The sequence below is a fragment of the Molossus molossus genome, unplaced genomic scaffold (assembly GCF_014108415.1).
Source record: "Molossus molossus isolate mMolMol1 unplaced genomic scaffold, mMolMol1.p scaffold_m16_p_10, whole genome shotgun sequence".
Taxonomy (NCBI): Eukaryota; Metazoa; Chordata; class Mammalia; order Chiroptera; family Molossidae; genus Molossus; species Molossus molossus.
This window is the reverse complement of record NW_023425345.1, coordinates 49,892,711-49,909,453: the sequence shown is the minus strand read 5'-3', so window position 1 is coordinate 49,909,453 and position 16,743 is coordinate 49,892,711. Positions and strand designations below refer to the sequence as shown.

Genomic DNA, 16,743 nt, shown 5'->3' with positions numbered 1-16,743 from the left:
GTCCCATGGACTGAGATGCCGGTTCAATTTTCAGTCACGGTACCTGGGTTGTGGGCTCAATCCGCAGTAGAGGGCATGCTGGAGGCAGCCAATCAATGTTTCTCTCTCACTTTGATGTTTATAGCTCTCTCTCTAAAAAATCAATAAAAACATTTTTTTAAAAAAAGACTAGACTTGGGGAGTGGGAGGGGGGAATCAGTGGGGGAAAAAAGGAGAATCATCTGTAACAAAAATTAATCAATAAAAAAAATAAAAATAAAAAAGACTAGACTTGCTTAATAAACTCACAGGTGATAGGGCTAAACTTGATGAACATTTCAAATGGATTTGTGAGTTAAATAAATATTCCTTTCTTTTTTTTAAAGGTTATGTTTTGAGGAAAAGTGTTTCAGACTTAGGATGATGACTTTTTAGCTTTTTCCTCCCTAATGCCATAGGATGAGGATCTGTGAAGCCAGATACTGTTCTTATAATGTAAAATATTGGTTGGACTCAGTATTGGGAGTAATTATACAGGAAACCCTTTGGATTTGTAGATTAAGTATTCCCAGTGCTTGTTGATTATCCAGTCAGCTTGGCTTTTTCCTATTCTTAGCCTCCTTACCTCCAGCCCTGCTCTACCTCTGATGGCAAGGAGCACACCCTTATTAAGAGAGGGAGAAGCATTTAATGAGTTCTAGAATAGAAAGTAGTGGATAAAGAACAAAGTTTGAAGAGGAAATCCATAGCTGTTTTGCCATTTCTGAAAGTTTTCTACATTTCTTCCCTTGTATTATGGTACAGATTTTTTCTTTTAACATTTAATGAAATATAATTTTCATAACATACAATCCACCCATTTACAGTACACAATATGATGATTTTTGGTATATTCACAGATTAATGCAGTCATCACTGCAATAAATTTTAGAACATTTCATCACCTCAAAAGGAAACCCTGTGCCCCTTATGTCTTACCCCCATTGCCCCTATCTCACCAGCCCTAGGCTATACTCTATCTCTGTAGATTTCCCAGTTCTGGACAGTTCATATAAATAAAATTATTCAATATGTCACCTTTTTCTCTGGCTTCCTTTGTGTCGACCAATGGTTGTTGGTGCCAAATCAGTGCCAATAGGATTCAATTTGGGGTACAGCGAAGAATGAAACTATTCAATGTTATTATAGTAAGATTTGAAATCCAGAGTAAAATACATCTCAAGTCAGTTTGTTCACTAAATTATCTTTCCTATTTCCCATATATTAAGCTTAGCAAGCATAGAGACACACTTTTCTGCGTATCCTTCAAAGAAACTTCAGTAAACTTGTTGAATGAATGAATGGTAATTATCCATTGTAGAGAGATCCTTTGGGGTGTTGCGACCTTTTTCAAATCCAGTGACTTTTAATTTGGGATTGTTGATCCTCTCTGACCTGTTTGCTAAGTGGTTAGAGCATCACCCTGCGGACCAAAGAGTCATGGGTTCAGTTCCAGTCAAGGGCATGCACCTCAATTGTGTTTCATCCTGGCCCTGGTTGAGGTCGTGCAGGAGGCAGCCACTCGATGTGTCCCTTTCACGTCGATGTTTCTCTCTGTCTCTCTCTTTCTTTCCCTCCCACTTTGAACAAAAATGGAAAAATGTCATTGGCTGAGGATTAAAAGAAGAAGAAGAAGAAGAAAGAATAAAGGAGAAATGATTTCCACATAACCCACCATTCCGAGATAATCCTGTTAACATTTTGGAGTATATCTCAGAATTTTTTTCTCTGCATGCAAATATATATACGTATTTAGTGAAACCCTATTAGTTTTCCAAATCTATTTCTTTTTTTCCTGTATTCCTATTGCTAGTTCCTACTCTAAATTTTATTTCCATTGTTTGTGTTACTAAATCTTTTACTTTTTAAAAAGTTAACTTTAAATTTATCCTATTCTTTCCTTCTTTCAGTCCCACTTAACACCAGATTGATCTTTCTAAATATTTCTTAAACTCTAGATACGTTTCTAAAATTTTTAATGTCACTCATTAAAAATCTTATCTGTCCCACAAATTCATGAAGATTGAAATCATATCAGGCATTTAGTTGGATCACAGTGGAATGAAACTAGAAATCAACTACAAAAAAAAAAAAAAAAAAAATTAAAACCCTCTAACACATGGAGGCTAAATAGCATGTTATTAAACAATGAATGGTTTACCAATGAGAAAACTTCCAAGCTCTTTTTATGAGGCCAGCATTATCCTAACTTCAAAAGCAGATAAAGACACTACAAAGAAAGAAAATTACAGACAAATATTCTTATTGAACATAAATGCTAAAATCCTAAACAAAATATTAGCAAATCGGATCCAGCAATACATTTAAAAGATCATACACCATGACCAAATGGGATTTATTCTTGGGCTGCAAGGTAGGTACAATATTTGCAAATCAATAGATGTGATGCATCACATAAATAAAATGGTGGATAAAAATCACATGATCATATCAATAGACATAGAAAAAGCATTAGACAAAATCCAGCATCCATTTATGACATAAACTCTAAGCAAAGTGGGAATAGAAGTACCAAACCTCAATAAAACAAAGGCCACATATGACAAACCTACAGTCGACATCATACGCAGTGGGCAAAAGCTAAAAGCATTTCCCTAAAGATCAGGAACAAGACAGACATGTCTGCTTTCAATGCTCTTACTCAATACAGTACTGGGAGTTCTAGCCACCACTATCAGACAAGAATAAAAAATAAAAGGCATCCATATTGGAAAGGAGGAAGTAAAACTGTCATTTTCAGATGACATGATATTGCACATAGAAAAACCGTAAAGACTGTATGTACCATAAAACTGCTAGATTTAATAAATGAATTTGGCAAAGTAGCAGGATACAAATTTAACATCCAGAAATCGATAGCATTTTTATATACTAATAATGAGCTCTCAGAATGAGAAATTTAAAAAAAATCCCATTTACCATTGCAAAAAAAAAAAAAAAAAAAGATACTTGGGAATAAATGTAATCAAGGAGGCAAAAGACCTATAGCCGGAAAACTGTAGGACATTTAAAAAAGAAATAGAAGAAGATACAAACAAGTGGAAGCACACACTATGTTCATGGATTGGAAGATTTAACATCATTAAAATGTTCATACTACCCAAAGCAATCTACAGATTCAATGCAATCACATTAAAATACCAATGGAATATTTCACAGATCTAGAACAAATATCCCCAAAATTTATATGGAACCAAAAAAGACCCTGAGTACCCTCAGCAATCTTGAGAAAGAAGAACAGTGTAGGAGGGATCACAATACTGGGTATCAAACTATACTACAAAGCCATTGTAATCAAAACAGCCTGGTACTGCCCTGGCTAATGTAGCCCAGTTGGTTGAGCATCATTCCAAGAACCAAAGGGTTACTGGTTTGATTTCCAGTCAGAACACATGCCCAGGTTGTGGGTTTGATTCCCAGTCAGGGTGCTTATAGGAGGCAACCAATCGATGTTTCTCTCTCAAATCAATGTTTTTCTCCCCCTCTCCCTCCCCCTCTCTCTCTGAAAAAAAATGCATATTTAAAAACAACCTGGTACTAGCACAAGAACAGTCAGTCATATAGACTAATGGAACAGAACAGAGACCCCAGAAATGGACCCACACCATTATGGTAATTAACATTTGACAAAGGAGGCAAGGGCATACAATGGAATGAAGATAGTCTCTTCAATAAATGGTGCTGGGAAAATTGGATGGGTACATGCAAAAAAATGAAACTAGACCACCAACTTACACCATACACAAGAATAAACTCAAAATGGATAAAAGACTTAAATGTGAGTTGCAAAACCGTAAAAATTATAGAAGGAAACATAGGCAATAAAATCTCGGACATCTCATGTAGCAGTATTTTTGCCGATACATCTAGGGCAAGAGAAACAAAGGAAAAAATAAGTGGGACTACATCAAAATGAAAAGGTTCTGTGCAGCGAAAGAAACCACCAACAAAATTAAAAGGGGACCCATTGTATTGGAAAACATGTTCACTGATGATACATACATCTGATAAGGGGTTAATTTCTAAAATATACAAAGAATGCATACAATTCAACATCAGGAAGACAAACAATCCAATTAGAAAATGGGCAAAGGACCTGAATAGACACTTCTGCAGAGAGGACATACAGATGGCCAATAGACATGAAAAAATGCTCATCGTCATTAATTCTAATTATCAGAGAGATTCAAATTGAAACTGCAATGTATCACCTCATAGCTGCCAGAATGGTACCATCAATAAATCAACAAGTGCTGCCCGGCTGGTGTGGCTCAGTGGTTGAGCGTCAACCCATGCATCAAGAGGTTGCCAGTTTGATTCCTGGTCAGGGCACATGACCAAGTTATGGGCCCAGTCCCCAGTGGGGGCATGCAGGAGGCGGCCAATCTATGTTCTCTCTCATCGATGTTTCTATCTCTCCTCCCTTCTTCTCTCTCTAAAATCAATAAAATCAATCAATAAAGTGCTAGCGAGGCTGGTACACTACTGGGGGGAATGTAGACTGGTACAGCCACTGTGGAAAAAAGTATGGTTTTCTCAAAAAATTAAAAATGGAACTGCCATTTGACCCAGCAGTCCCCCTTCTGGGAATATATCCTAAGAATCCCGAAACTCCAATCAGAAAGAATATATGTATGCCTATGTTAATGGCAGCACTATTTACAATAGCTAAGATTTGGAAACAACCCAAGTGCACCATTCATAGATGAGTGGATAAAAAAAGCCATGGTACATTTACACAATGGAATACTATGCAGCTGTATAAATGAAGGATTTCTTAGCCTTGTGACAGTCTGGATGGACCTGGAGATTATTATGCTAAGTGAAATAAGCCAGTTAGAGAAAGAGAAACTATCATATGATCTCACTTATATGTGGAATCTGATGAACAAAATAAACTGACGAACAAAATAGGTCTAGAGGCATGGATCTATAGAACAGAGTGACAGATATCAGAGGGAGGGTGGGAGGGATGCGAAGAGATTAACCAAAGAACATATATGCATAGCTCATGGACACGGACGGTAGTGTAGTGAAGGCCTGAAGTGGGGTGGGGGCTGGGTGGAGGGGACAAAGAGGGGAGAAATGGGGTACATGTGTAATACTGTCAACAATTAAAAATATTTTGGCCCTGGCCAGTTTGGCTCAGCGGTTAGAGCGTCGGCCTGCGGTCCTGAGAGACCCGGGTTCAGTTCCCGCTAGGGGCGCGTACCTCGGTTGCAGTTTGTCCCTGGCCCTGGTCGGTTGTGCGGGTGGCAACCGCTCGATGTGTCCCTTTCACGTCAATGTTTCTCTCTCTCTCTCTGTTCCTCTCTCTCCCTCCCACTCTACCTGAACAAAATGGAAAAATGTCCTCGGGTGAGGATAAAAAAAAAAAAAATATATATATATATATATATATATATTTTGTGTGCTACATTCCATTATCTGTGTTATTTAACTTACTCAGTTTAGTGTTCAAAATGTGCTTCATTTTCCTCTGGCTCATACCTTATCCTAAGCTCTATGAATGTGTTTGTAGCAAGCTTCATATACAACTGCAATAAATATTAAGGAAGATAATTGTTACTATGAATTGAATTGTGGAGAAAAATCTGCTCTATCAAAATATAACAGCAGTAGTTCCCTTTTTAGGTGGGTTTTTGCTTTCAGTGGTATCAGTGCTTTGGTCAGCCACCTGTGGTCAAAAATATTAAATTGAAATTCCTGAAATAAACAAGTGATTAAGTTTTAAATTCCCTGCTGTTCTGAGCAACATGATGAATCTTCTGCAGTCCTGCCTTAGTAGACATCTCAATTATGAGAGAGAGAGAGAGACCACATTCATATAACTTTTATTACTGTATATTATGTTATTGTTGTTAATCTCTTACTGTGCCTAATTTAGGTATGTATGTATAGAGAAAAACATAGTCTATGTAAGATTTGGTACTATTCAAAGTTGCAGGCATCCATTGGAAGTTTTGGAAATTATCCCCCAAGTATAATGGGGGATTTCTGTATTAGAATGCATGTCAGTTCTGTTCATTAAAGTTAAAAATATATTTCAAATCTATAAAATTTCTTTTATTCCTGGTGAATTCTAGCTCTTACCATTGCCATCTCTGATTCATTATAATATTCTTAAGATTCAAGAGAAATTCTACTTCCTGAGGTTCCCAGATCACCAGGGTACATGTATATCATATTGCTCTAATCTCTTTTATTGTTTAGTGTCTGAGTTTGATACCTACTTGTGTCTGGCTTGAATTTTTTTCCCCTCTTAAGTGCCTTCCATGTATAACCTCTTGAATGTACTGCTATACTTTGAATTCCTTTGTTTTTTGAAAAAGATTTATGCTCCTATATATAAGGATACTTAAGAATATTCTCATACAGTAAAATTCCTCCTTTTAAAATGTACAGTTTACTGGTTTTTAGTATATTCACAGAGTTGTGCCACCACCACCAGGATCTAATTCCAGAACATTTAGATTACTCCAGAAAAAGAAACTCCTCACACTCTAGCAGTCACTCTAATTCCCTTCTCCTCCTAGCCCTCGCAACCACTAATCTACCTTCTTTTGCCTGTATGGATTTCCCTTTTCTGGACATTTCAATTTACTACTTTAAAAAAAGTATGTAGTGTTTTGATGCAAACTTAATAAAGAATCTGATTTTAAATAGAAAGCTGTCTATTTACATTTAGTGGCTTCTTGAATAGGTAGCTTTTAATGAGATTTTGTTGTAGGATCAGTTTTTGGAAGTAGATGTGGATTAATGGACAGGAGAGGGGAGGACATTTTTAAGTAAAGGAAAAAGCATGAATAAGGTAGTAAAGTTGAGGTAAACAAAGAACTTGGTTTAAGGCTTAGTTCTTTCTTAGATCTGTACCTTTATCTGGAAATAAACAAATAATAAATATGATTTGTTTTTTCCCCATTCAGTCTGTGGCTCCAGCGGCCTTATTTCTAGCAGCTAAAGTAGAAGAACAGCCCAAAAAATTGGAACATGTCATCAAGGTAGCACATACTTGTCTTCATCCACAGGAATCACTTCCCGATACTAGAAGTGAGGTAAGGAGTTAATTACACGTATCTTTTTTTCTTAAGTTTAATTATGATTTGTTGAAGGCTAAATGGGGGCTAGTAAAGGAACCTTTTAGTGTCTGTTTTTTCCTTAACAAAAACATCGTAGAAATTTTATGCAAAGGTAAATCGTATTCATTGTAGTAAAATTGGAAAATGCAGAAAAACAAAGAAGAAAATATATCACCTAGATACAATTTGGATCACAGATCTATAAGTGGACCATTATTATTTACAGCCCTTTTTCTATGAATAGCTGTACATGTATATATGTTGTGTTTTTTTCACTTACTATATCCCAAATATTTTCCCATTTTATTAATTTTTCTATTTGCTTTAAATGTGGAGATAGTATTTCATCCTAAACATGTATATATATTTTAACCATTTGCTCTTTCTAAGAGAACTTTTGAAGAAATTACAAAAGTTATATATGTTCATTGTAAGAGAATCCAAACACTTAGGAATCATTTAAAGTAAAAATTAAAGCATCTCCCTATCTCCTCCAAGGATACTGCTGATTACATTCTAGTGTACTATATTCTTTCAGACTTTTTTATTTTAAGAGAGACGGAGGTAGAGAGAGAGACAAATGTTGATATGAGAGAGAAACATTGGTTGCCTCTCAACCAGGGATTGAACCCAAATCCTAGGTATTTGTCCTGACCAGGAATCGAACCTGCAACCTTTTGGTATATGAGATGACGCTCCAACCAACTGAGCCACCTTGCCAGGGCATATTCTTTTAGACTTTTATCCTATGCATATACATATAGCTTATTTTTTCTACTGTCCTTCCTTGACTTTTTTAAGGAAGGGAACATCTCTCCTGGCTTTATAAGTCAGTGATTGGGGAGTGGTGAGTATTGGTAAATTGATATGTCTGACATTTGTAAGTGCTTGCAGAAAAATTATGGATTATTGTTACTATATTATTTAAGTTTCTTACAGTGGATGCATGAGTCACCCTTTATCAAACAGATAAATGGGATTGTGTATTCTGCTCATATTGGAGAAAGTGGGTTTTTTGGGGGGGATATTTATTTTGTGTGTGTGTGTGTGGTGATAATAGCCCTTAATGATGTGAATTAAGTGTTCTGCATGGCAGAGTCTTGACATCATTTTCTCTTTGGGCTATATCAGTAGCTCTTGTTGAAAAGAGTTATTGCTCTGCACTTTTATTTAGGTTTGAGACTAATTGCTAAATGTCATTGGTCTATAGAATTGACCAAATAAGAAAATTTTATTTTAACAAAATAAAACAAAAAAGCCCTGGCCAGTGTGGCTAAGTTGGTTGGGCATCATCCCATGCACCCAAGAGTTGCTGGTTCAATTCCCAGTCAGAGTGCATGCCCGGGTTGTGGGCTTTATCCCTGGTGGGGGACATGCAGGGGGTGTCAAGTTGATGTTGAACTCTCACATTGATGTTTCTCTCTTCTCCCTTCCTCTCTAGAAATCAGTAAACTGGGTCTCTTCTTTGTGAGGTGATTAGGGGAAGATATTTCCTTCAATATATGGAACAGAGAACTAGCATAGTTTAAATCCTTATTGGATATATTAAAAATCATAAAGTTGCCTGGCCGGTGTGGTTCATTGAGTTGAATGATGTCTCATGCATGGACTGAGAGGTCCTGGTTTGATTCCTGGTTGGGGCACATACCTGGGTTGCGGGGGCAACCCAGTAGGGGGCAACCCAGTAGGGGGCAGCTGATTGATGTTTCTCTCTCATAATGATGTTTCTCTCTCTCCTTTTCTCTCTAAAAAAATCAATTAAGCCCTGGCCAGTTTGGCTCAGCAGAGCGTCGGCCTGCGGTCCAGAGAGACCCAGGTTTGGTTCCCGCTAAGGGCATGTACCTCGGTTGCGGTTTGTCCCGAGCCCTGATTGGGTTGTGTGGGTGGCAGCCACTCGATGTGTCCCTTTCACGTTGATGTTTCTCTCTCTCTTTCTCTTCCTTTCTCTCCCTCCCACTCTATCTGAACAAAAAATGGAAAAATGTCCTTAGGTGAGGATAAAAAAAAAAAAAATCAATTAAAAAAATATTTTAAAAAATTATAAAGTTGCCCAGCCAGTGTGGCTTAGTGGTTGAGCATTGACCCATGCACCAAGAGGTCGCCGGTTTGATTCCTGTTCAGGGCACATGCCCAGGTTGTGGACCCAATCCCCAGTTGGGGAGGCGTTATGCAGAAGGTGGCTAATCGATATTCTCTCTCATTGATGTTTCTCTTTCCCTCTTCCTTCCTCTCTAAAATTAACAAAGAAAAAAATTAAATTAAAAAAATTATAGTTAAGTGGAAAGTTAACTCCAACATAAGTCTCTTAACTCCTAGAGTTCTAGACCAGTGCTCTCCAGAGGAAATATACGGGGAGTCATGTGTAATTTAAAATTTTTTTAAAGTAAAATTTTAAAATATTTAATATATTTTACTTAATCATAAATATTATTTCAGCATATAATCAATATTAAAACATTAGTGAGGTAGTTTACATAATTATCATTTGTTCCTTTTTCTTTGAACTCTCCTGTGAATTTTTAGAAATCTAGCATTACCTCAAATGGGACGTTTTAACAGGAGTCAAATGTTTGAGATTGCCTATAGGAAGGCCCTGCAAATAATATTTTGATGATATTGCAGAAGATATATTTTTAATTTTCTTGTAGCTATATCAAATGAACTTTAAAACCTAAAATGTCAGTCTGAAAATGAACCATATCTCAAGTGTTTTTCTCAAGTAGCTATTTATGAATAAAGTATTTTCTCTCAGTATACCACCTTTATTATTATTTTTTTTTATCCTCACCCGAGGACATTTTTTGGTTCAGATAGAGTGGGAGGGAGGGGGAGAGAGAGAGAAACCATCGACGTGAAAGGGACGCATTGAGTGGCTGCCACCCGCATGACCCAACCAGGGCTGGGGACAAACTGCAACTGAGGTACGTGCCCTTAGTGGGAACCGAACCCAGGTCTCTCTGGACCGCAGACTAACGCTCTAACCGCTGAGCCGAACCGGGCAGGGCCTTTTTTTTTTTTTTTAAAGGCAAATCTATACTATATAGGGATAAAGATTAATTTCAGTTCCTATTCTACCTCATAACTTCACCCCTGTCTTTTTGTGGCTTTGGTTTCTCTGGGAGTGGAAATTAGAATTGTTTACATACTTGATATATATTTTAAAATGTTTCCACTGATTTTTTTTTTTTTAAAGGGAGAGAGAGATAGAAACATTGATGAGAGAGAAATATCAATCGGCTGCCTTCTGCACGCCCCCTTCTGGGGATTGATCCTGAAACCCAGGCATGTACCCTGACTGGCGATCATACTGGGACCTCTCAGTCCATGGGATGATGCTCATTCCACTGAGCCATACCAGCCAGCCATACTTTATATAATTGTACCTTCTGTGTCTTCTCACTTGCAGGCTTACTTGCAACAAGTTCAAGATCTAGTGATATTAGAAAGCATAATTCTGCAGACATTAGGTAAGTTTATTATCAATATGATATGATTTTTAAATTTGCAAAATAGGAAACAGGATGAAAATCTCTTGGAAAGATTTTGCAAATTTAGAGGTTGTAGAGACCCATTTACCCTGGCCTATATGGGAGAAAGAACGAAGTTACAGCTGACCTTTGAAATAAGCAGTTAGTAGTCTTTTTTTTTTTTTTTTTTTTTAAATTCCCATTCTGGGATTCATGGTTTGCTTTTTAAGGTTTGGCAGTTTTATTTATTTATTTTTTATCCTTACCCGAGGACATTTTTCCATTTTTTGTTCAGGTAGAGTGGGAGGGAGAGAGAGGAACAGAGAGAGAGAGAGAAACATCAATGTGAAAGGGACACATTGTGTGGTTGCCAACTGCATGACCAACCAGGGCTGGGGAAAAACTGCAACCGAGGTACGCGTCCCTAGCGGGAACCGAACCCGGGTCTCTCTGGACCGCAGGCTGATGCTCTAACTGCTGAGCCAAACCGGCCAGGGCAGGTTTGGCAGTTTTAAATTTTCTGATAACTAATGGCAGAAACTAAAGGCTATTTATGGTCTGTCATTATTCTTAGATAACAACATTTGTTTTTAAATTGGTAATCAGAGTTTAGAACAGCAGAGTGTAAGTAGAAGAATTCAAGCTACACAGTAAGTCCTCACTTCATTGATAGATTCTTGGAAACTGGCTTTAAGTGAAATGATATATAACAAAACTAATTTTACCATAGGCTAATTGATATAAATAAGAGTTAAACTCCTATGGCATATTTTTGGTCACAAAAACATCACCAGACTTGTAAATAAAGATCCAAAATACTTCTAATATTACAAATTGAGCTATACATGCATTTAAGAAAGATTAATAAAAACAAGCAAGGTAACGATTTTCCAACCTGCATATTTCAGCCCAGGGTTGTGGATGGCTGGAAAACTATTCCAGCAGGTCAGGGCACAAGGCAGGAACCCACCCTGACAGGACACCCTTTTGTGCAGGGTGTATTCATTCCCACACTCACTCAGACTGGGACAATTTAGGCACACCAATTCAACTAATGTGTACATCTTGGGATTTAGGAGGGAACTGGAGTACCTGGAGAAAACCAACACAGACATGGGGAGAATGTGCAAACTCCACACAGACAGTGGCCCCACCTGGAAATCAGTTTTTATTTTTTGGTCTTGTCAATGTTATAATGAAATGACATTGAACGAAATGAAGTTATTTGAGGATCTACTGTATATATAGCAGTTCATGGGCAATCTTGATGATGTTCTGTTATTTTCTATTATTATTTTCATCAGAGAGACTGCCTTTATAAAGCTTATTAGCATATATGGAAAATAAATATATTTTTTTCTAGTTCTTTTGGCCTATCATTTTTCTCAAGTGGAAGATTTTATGAGCTGTGTTGAATAGTTACTGATAGAGCTGTATTTTATTGCATACACACACACACACACACACACGAGTTCTTCAAAATTTATCATTGAAGTTAATTTCTGCTAATTAACTTTTTACTTTAAATTATCTTCATTGTAACCATATTTTAGGGGACAGTGGTATTTTTCTGGTGGAATAAATTTTTATTAATATATTAATGTGGAAACCAGTAAGATCTAGTTTGCAAGAATCAGTTATCCTTTTAGAATAATTTATATAATGTAAATTTCTCAATAGAATTTTTTTACCTAGAAATTTCAATTACATATATAAAAAGAGAAACTCAAAAATTTTTAATAGACACACTGATCCTCAAGTAATTTTAGTGAAGACCATTTGGGGTTGGATAAAATGATGAGTATCTATTGTAATTAAGATGTTATGGAGTGGAGCAAAACTGAAGTAAAAGAAGAATAAGTTTTTAAATGTTTTCTCAAGGTTAAGTGTTACAAGATAGTAATCACTAGGTTAAAACTGCTCCTTCCAATCATATATTACTACATTCTGTTGTCCCTAAAATGTGTTTTGTGTTCAGAGGTTATTGGTTTTCAGGGGTCTGCATTACCTTTATCTTAGTGTTATCTTCTAGCTCAAAGTATTATAAGCAGCTTTGGAGATCATTTGTCTTAGAAAAGAGCATGCTGCATACTTTGTGTTACTTAGCCTCTGAACAATACTTTTGGGGTAGGAAAATGAGGGAGGCCTTTAATGATGACTCAGATCAAAGATGTATAAAATGTCTTGACTACTTAGCTTTTTAACCAGTTACTTTTTTTTTAGGCTTTGAACTAACAATTGATCACCCACATACACATGTGGTAAAGTGTACTCAACTTGTTCGAGGTAAGGAATCCCAGCTTGAGACGGTGCTCTTAAATTGTTTTACCATTTATAGCAGTGGTTCTCAACCTTCCTAATGCTGTGACCCTTTAATACAGTTCCTCGTGTTGTGGTGATCCCCAACCATAAAATTATTTTTGTTGCTACTTCATAACTGTAATTTCACTACTGTTATGTCTTAGGCGACCCCTGTGAAAGGGTCGTTTGACCCCCAAAGTGGTCGCGACCCACAGGTTGAGAACTGCTGATTTAGAGTTTAAGATTGTTGTGGACAAATATATAATACAGATACTAACTAATGTTTTTAGGTGATCTCCATTTAAAGAGAGTTAGTCTCTTGTAGATGTTTGTCAAAGGTGAGAGCAGATTTTGAAAAGTCACCAAATCATAAGCAACTAACACCAACTTTAAGGATGTCTTTGGAGTAAACTATCTTTTCTTTTAATCCTCACCTGAGGATATTTTTCCATTGATTTTTTTTTTTTTTTTAGATAGAGTGGGAGGGAGGGGCAGAGAGAGAACATCTGTGTGAGAGACATACCGATTGGTTACCTCCTGCATGACTCTGACAGGGCCAGGGATCGAACCGGCAGCTGAGGTATGTGCTCTTGACCAGGAAATTGAACCCGAAATTTGGTTTGCAGGCCAATGCTCTAACCACTGGGCAAAACCAGCCAGAGCAGAGTGTGGACTGTCTTAATTTGATTCTAGGGTTGATTATCCTAGACATTCTTTTTTAAAAAATATGTTTATTTATTTTTTAGAGAGAGAGAAAAATTGATATGAGAGAGAGAAAAAAAATTGATCAGCTGCCTCCTGCACACCTCCACCGGGGATTGAGCCAGTAAACCAGGCAAACCAGGCATGTGCCCAGACCGGGAATTGAACTAGAACCTCTCAGTCCATGATATGATGCTCAATCTACTGAGCCACATCTGCCAGGAAGAACTTTCTGTTTATTTTAACTTAACTTTAGTACCTATATTTGTATGGAACTTAGTTTCTCTTACTCAGGTTAAATAGTAGCATCAAGAATATCAACACATCGTCGTGCATTTCAGTACCTTTTGTAGACCTAACTGATAATTGGCCTTATTTTGAATTTTGCTTTTGTGTGTTTTGTCAGAAAATTCCAAAAGTTTTTCCTGAGTTTTTAGATTTTGAAAGCATTAAATGGTTTAAATGAGCAAGGATAGACTTAAACAGAGATGAATATATTCTAATATTTAATCTAAGGAAGGTTAAAATTTGCTTTGTCATCCAGAGCAGTTAGTTTTAGAAGAAGGAACTTTCTTTTGGTAATTTATTAAATAATTTGTTATTTGATTATTTCAGGATTAAATCACAGATTTAATTACAAATTAAATTACTCAATTTAAAACATTTTTTAAAAGCAAAAATCACTTTTCCCAAACATAACAAGCTCTTTTGGATTCTAATCTTGCCTCCAAATTAGTTCATCCCCTAGTTTAGTATTTCTTAGTGAACCCTTGCATCAGAATCTGGGTTACTTGTTAAAAATGCTTGTGTCTGTCTCCAAACATACTGAGTCAAACGGTAAGGAGGATGCCCCAGGAATTGCATTTTAAACAGATAGTTGGTGTACAGAATAAAATTTGAGTCCCTAGGTCTGGAAGCAGTCCAGTTATTTATAATGAAATACTGTTAATCTGTTTTTGGTAGAATGCAAACTTTAGGTGGTCAGGGTCCATGTTCGCTTCATTTACTACTATATTCTCTATCTTGCAAATATTAAATGCTTGCTAACTTATTGTTGAGAATAAACGGAACTAATAATTTTTTTCCTCTTTTCTACCTTTTTTTTTAGCAAGCAAGGACTTAGCACAGACTTCTTACTTCATGGCAACCAACAGGTTTATATTTTAATATTTTTCCTTTATATTTTTGGGATAAGACTTTACTTGGGTTGGGATTGTCACTTTGAAAGGTGCATATGGAAAGATGTCAGGTCTGGCCCTTAGTAAACTAGAACCCAAAGACCCAGGCATGGATCTCTGATTCATTGTGTTATAGACAATTCTTGGTAAATGTTGGATTTTATGCTCTTTTCATGTTGGGCTTTACATTTCCATGGTGCTTTTTTAATTTAATAAGGTGATGTAATTATTTACTACTGGTTAATAACCTTCTCGATTCTGTATGTTACTTAGCTTTAAAATATCCAACAGCATAGTTCTGAAAGTTGGTTAACTTGGAATTCATTGACAGTGACTAAAAATCTGATTTGAAGGATTCTACAATATTTAGGATATTTAAAAAGACACTTTGTTCTTCCCATACTCCCAGATAAATAGGTATGCATATGTATAAAGAGTTGTAATACTTTTTCTTCTCTTTTTAAAGAAAAAAAATTAATACATAACATGTACTACAAAATGACTTACTTATTCTCATCACCAATCTATTGGTTGTTCATGGAAACCAAACATATTCCTAATGACTGTCAGGGCTAAGAAGTTCATTTTAATAGACTGATAGGAGAAATTTATAAAATATTCCATCAGTCAAGCATATTCACACTTGAGAGAGTGACTATCTATTATTATTTTAAATAGAACAGACCTATGATTGGCAAGAAACAAGATACCATAGATATTTGATTTAGGGATTATACATATCAAAAATGTTAACATTTTCCTTAAGTTCTGAGTGTATTCTCAGAATAATTGATCCTTGTAAAAAACTGAGTACCCACTTTGTTTCAGTTTTTTGTTTTGGTGTTTTATTGTTTTTGTGTGTGTGGGGGTGTGTGTGTGTTTTTGATCCATCAGTTATGTGGATTGAATGATGGGTGGTCAGAAATTTTATAAATGTTACCTGAGCAAGTGGGTTAATAGAAAATAATGTTTAGTGCTGGATTAGAGCACTGGATATTTCTTACCTTTCTTGCTTGCCAGTGTTTTTTACTTTTTTTTTTTTTTTTTTTTCTAAATAATGGAGAGTTTTAACTTTGGGTTCAGAATTGAGAGCTCATGATACTCTCTTGTTTCCTTCCCTCTGATGTCAGCCTGCATTTGACCACATTTAGCCTGCAGTACACACCTCCTGTAGTGGCCTGTGTCTGCATTCATCTGGCTTGCAAGTGGTCCAACTGGGAGATCCCAGTCTCAACTGATGGGAAGCACTGGTGGGAGTATGTTGACGGCACTGTGACCTTGGAACTTTTAGATGGTAAGTTTTAGAGTAAGGGTCCTTGAAAAGCACTTGATCTTGATCTGTCACATATCTGGCCAAAGGTGACTTGATTCAGATGAAAATAGTTAGTTGAGGTTATTCTTGTTTCATTACTTGTCTCTCTGAGTTTTTCTTAAGTGTTCTATTTCATTTGTAGAACTGACACATGAATTTCTACAGATTCTGGAGAAAACCCCCAACAGGCTCAAACGAATTCGGAATTGGAGGGTAAGAATTATTGCTGTCAGCTTATAGAACAAACCATTTTCTTTTTTTGACTGCACCAGAACTGGATATGTACCCTAGATTTGAAATTTTCCTTTTTGTAGTTATGAAGTTATCATAACTTCATATCTTGGGTACTGGCCCAGAGTCAATGACTGTAGGTGATAGCAGAATTTGTTTTGAGTTTACAATTCTTATGATATAATCATTTGGTCAGCAACATTGCTAGAGTATTTTCTGTGGAGGCTGTTAAGGAAAAATATATGGCTTTTTTGAGTTACAGAGTGTTGGCTTCTGGTAGAGGAAAGATTCAGAATTACAGGGTTTGATCTGATATCATAATTTTATCTTTGACATTATCTGCTTTTGAAATGGGTGTTAGAATTTTGTTTTTATGTAACTTGAGGTCTAAAGTTGTCTTTCAAATATTTTTCAAAGTCTTACTTATGAATGAG

At 36.3% G+C, this 16,743-nt stretch overlaps 1 protein-coding gene across 5 annotated transcripts in view; it reads left to right on the top strand.

Moving 5' to 3' along the window:
• Positions 1–16,743, top strand: part of CCNT1 (cyclin T1) — a 34,191-nt gene that overhangs the window by 5,632 nt on the left and 11,816 nt on the right. For 4 of the 5 annotated variants that reach the window (XM_036251232.1, XM_036251230.1, XM_036251231.1 and 1 more), the window contains exons 3-8: positions 6,966–7,094; positions 10,525–10,585; positions 12,809–12,871; positions 14,697–14,742; positions 15,897–16,060; positions 16,221–16,291. In XM_036251232.1, coding sequence (XP_036107125.1) covers positions 6,966–7,094; positions 10,525–10,585; positions 12,809–12,871; positions 14,697–14,742; positions 15,897–16,060; positions 16,221–16,291 — 534 coding nt within the window. The remainder of the gene's footprint in view (positions 1–6,965; positions 7,095–10,524; positions 10,586–12,808; positions 12,872–14,696; positions 14,743–15,896; positions 16,061–16,220; positions 16,292–16,743) is intronic. The other variant, XM_036251234.1, reaches the window with a different exon arrangement.